This window comes from Pleuronectes platessa, chromosome 1 (assembly GCF_947347685.1).
Source record: "Pleuronectes platessa chromosome 1, fPlePla1.1, whole genome shotgun sequence".
NCBI classification, from domain to species: Eukaryota; Metazoa; Chordata; class Actinopteri; order Pleuronectiformes; family Pleuronectidae; genus Pleuronectes; species Pleuronectes platessa.
In genome coordinates this window covers 29,198,348-29,201,249 of record NC_070626.1, presented here as the reverse complement: position 1 = coordinate 29,201,249, position 2,902 = coordinate 29,198,348, and the positions used below count along the sequence as shown (strand labels likewise).

At 50.2% G+C, this 2,902-nt stretch overlaps 1 protein-coding gene across 1 annotated transcript; it reads right to left on the bottom strand.

The window, feature by feature from the left end:
- Positions 1-598: 598 nt before the first annotated feature.
- On the bottom strand, positions 599-1,876 carry chst1 (carbohydrate (keratan sulfate Gal-6) sulfotransferase 1). The gene has a single exon (XM_053424814.1). It carries the CDS (start codon positions 1,874-1,876, stop codon positions 599-601), a length of 1,278 nt encoding a protein of 425 aa, XP_053280789.1.
- Between the last annotated feature and the right edge of the window lie 1,026 nt (positions 1,877-2,902).

Genomic DNA, 2,902 nt, shown 5'->3' with positions numbered 1-2,902 from the left:
TGAATAATCCCCCCGAACACCGGCAGTAACGATTTAAGCATCACCTCTAATTAGTGTGTGTTTGTCTACCGCAGATGGTTGTGTATCCTCCGATGACACACTCGTGACCTCCGCTGGGATCCAGTCCCTTTAACTCGAGAGCTTATTAATTGTCTGCAATTATCCTTTGCCAGCGCGGCATCTGTCAGAAGCATCTCACCCGTTCCCCACACGGAGACAAGTGCCACGGCAGTAAAAGGTTCACTGCAACATTCACCATTTATTGCACAGTTGGGCTTGGTACAGTCCACTTTCTCCATCACAGGTATAAAACATGTCCACACCACAGCTCGCACACAGGGACTGAACCAGGACAGGGTCTCATCTCGGTTCCGGAGATGATAGAAAAAGAACGAAATAAAAGACATTTGTAAACTAGCTTTGTGTGTTTTTTTTAAAGTGTGCTGTTGTGTAACGCTCCGTGGTTCCCTCGGTGCATTCGATATATCTTTAAAGTTTAGTGCAAATTTGAAAGAAACAAACAAACCAACTAACTGGGGGAAATCATAAGGCAACAATTATAAATATATCAAAAATAATCACTAGAGAGCTATCTTCGTTACAAAACAGGTAGAAAGGTTCTGTCCTGCACCAGAGACAGGGACATGTTCTTCAGCTCCTCGGGTGACCTCACAGCTTTGTACCCCAGCTGGTGGAGCACCTTCTGACACACGGTCTGCGTGTACTCCACCATGTCGTACGACAGTTTCAAACGCCAGCTCTCCGCGTTCGCCGCCGAGTCCCTCATGGTGCCAAACTTGTGTTTGGTGGAGGGCTCGTTGGTGCCCTGAGTGTTCGCCTGTATCCAGTCCTTCACGTTCTTATCCAGCGACAGCCCCAGGAAGTCGTAGATCTCCCTCGTCTTGACCAGCGGGCTTCTCGCCAGATCTTCGTAGCGAACCAACATGTACTTCCCTTTGAGCCAGTGGGGATGGCTGAGACCAGTGGACACCGAGTTGAGGAAGTCTTCACAGAGGACAGTGAACGTGCTCATGTCCAGGTTGTAGGGCCGTCTCCCCGTGGCCCTCCAGATCCGCCACAGACGATACGCGTCCCTGAAAGTCTCGATCCGGGAAGACAGGATTCCTCGCGGGTCTCTGACCAGCTGAATGACTTTGATGTTCAGCCGCGGGTCCTCCACCAAAGCTCGGAGATCTTCAACCTCCGGCACGCGGACAATTTTGAGAGCCACGTTCCGTTTCTCGCGGCACGCCTCCGTGGCTAAGGTCATGTTCAGATTAGGACACTTCTTGATGCAGTCCCCTTCCTCCACATTGACGTCCGCAGGGCCAAAGGCATCACACACGGGTTGCTGGCACAACGCTCGGCTGACGCCGCGGCGAAACAGTTTGTCCGTGGTGTGGTTGGTGGGCGTCGGTTTGATATAGCTCTCCAGGAAATAAAGATCGCAAACACAGATGCTGCGCAGGAGGTCCCGACTGGCCCCCAGCATCAGACGGCGCTCGGTGGCGAAGCGGCTGGTGGACAGGCGCGGCAGCAGCGTGTTCTGGACGTGGTAGAGCGGCTCAAACAGGTAGAACACGTCCTGGTGCTGGTTGATCAGCTGGCCCACGAAGGACGAGCCGCTGCGAGTGGTGGCCAGGATCAGGATGTGGGTTTTTTTTTTACGCGTGGCATTGACGGACGAGTCGGGGAGTTCATCGCAGCCTCCGGCTCCGGCCCGCTCAGGGGGGGGCTCCGTGTCCTGGCCGCAGTTCTGGGGGCTGGGCAGCGGGCAGAGCTGGAAAGGCATGGAGGTGAGGGTCCGGATGGCCGTGTACTGGATGGCGATGGTGGTCAGAGCCAGCAGAATCACTGCCTTCACGGAACAGTGCATGGCTGAAGCTCTTCATTGAGACACAGCGGTGGTTGACAGGTCCTCCCTGTGAGGAGAAGGAGACGGGTTCAGGTTTTCATTCTCAGAAGTTACTTTCTCTTACTGCCTCTAATGGGATGGTCCACAGAGAAATGAGAATTCACACATTACACCAGTTACTTCAGTTTGGATGCAACACTGTTTACCCCCTGAAACTCCAAAAGTGTTTTATGGACTCAAACACTTCACCCACTTCTCCATCGGTGTAGTGGTGATTGGATAAAGAGTGAAGTTTCATTTTTCAGTGAACTATCCCTTTAAATGACGATTGATTATTACACACTAGAATAAGACACAGAAGGAAATCACAACACAATCATAGTTGATCTCATTATCTTTTACACATCCGGGGCCAAAAGGCTGTGTTATCATTCTCCGTGATTGTCGAGGTTTGATTAATATTTTATCAGAAAACAATAAGAGCAGTTCTTAATGTACATGACTGTGGCCATGAGACTGTGTGACTCAATCACTTCACCTCCTGCTTCTCCTCCAGTGCCACGGCTCTAATCTGTGAAAATTAAAATGCATAACGTCAAGAGGTCACAAACAGCGAGGGAAGCACAGAACAGGCTGAATAAGGAATCTAGAGATGACAAGACATGTTGTTCAGCTTGTACTAGTACTTTAAACTGGCTTTTACCTGATAATAAAACAAATCTGGTTATAGAAATGCAACTTTAAGAGTTCAAAATGCACCAAAAGTTGCTATATAACGATTATTAGAGTCACAAGTACTCCACCAAGTCCACTACACTGCAGCACAGCCCATATTCACTGTCCCTCTCCGTCTGCTCCATCACGTCTGCCTCTAACTCGAGGACCTTGCTCCCCCGGCCTGATCTCAGCACTGAGCCGTGTTTTCACTTGTTCATCAGGTAAAAAAGCTGAAAGTAGCTTCCACGCCAGCACAGGAAGGTAAACAGCAGATTGAAGCTTCGACAGCAATGTCACGTCAAGGAGACACGAGGCTGCAGGTCAAAAACG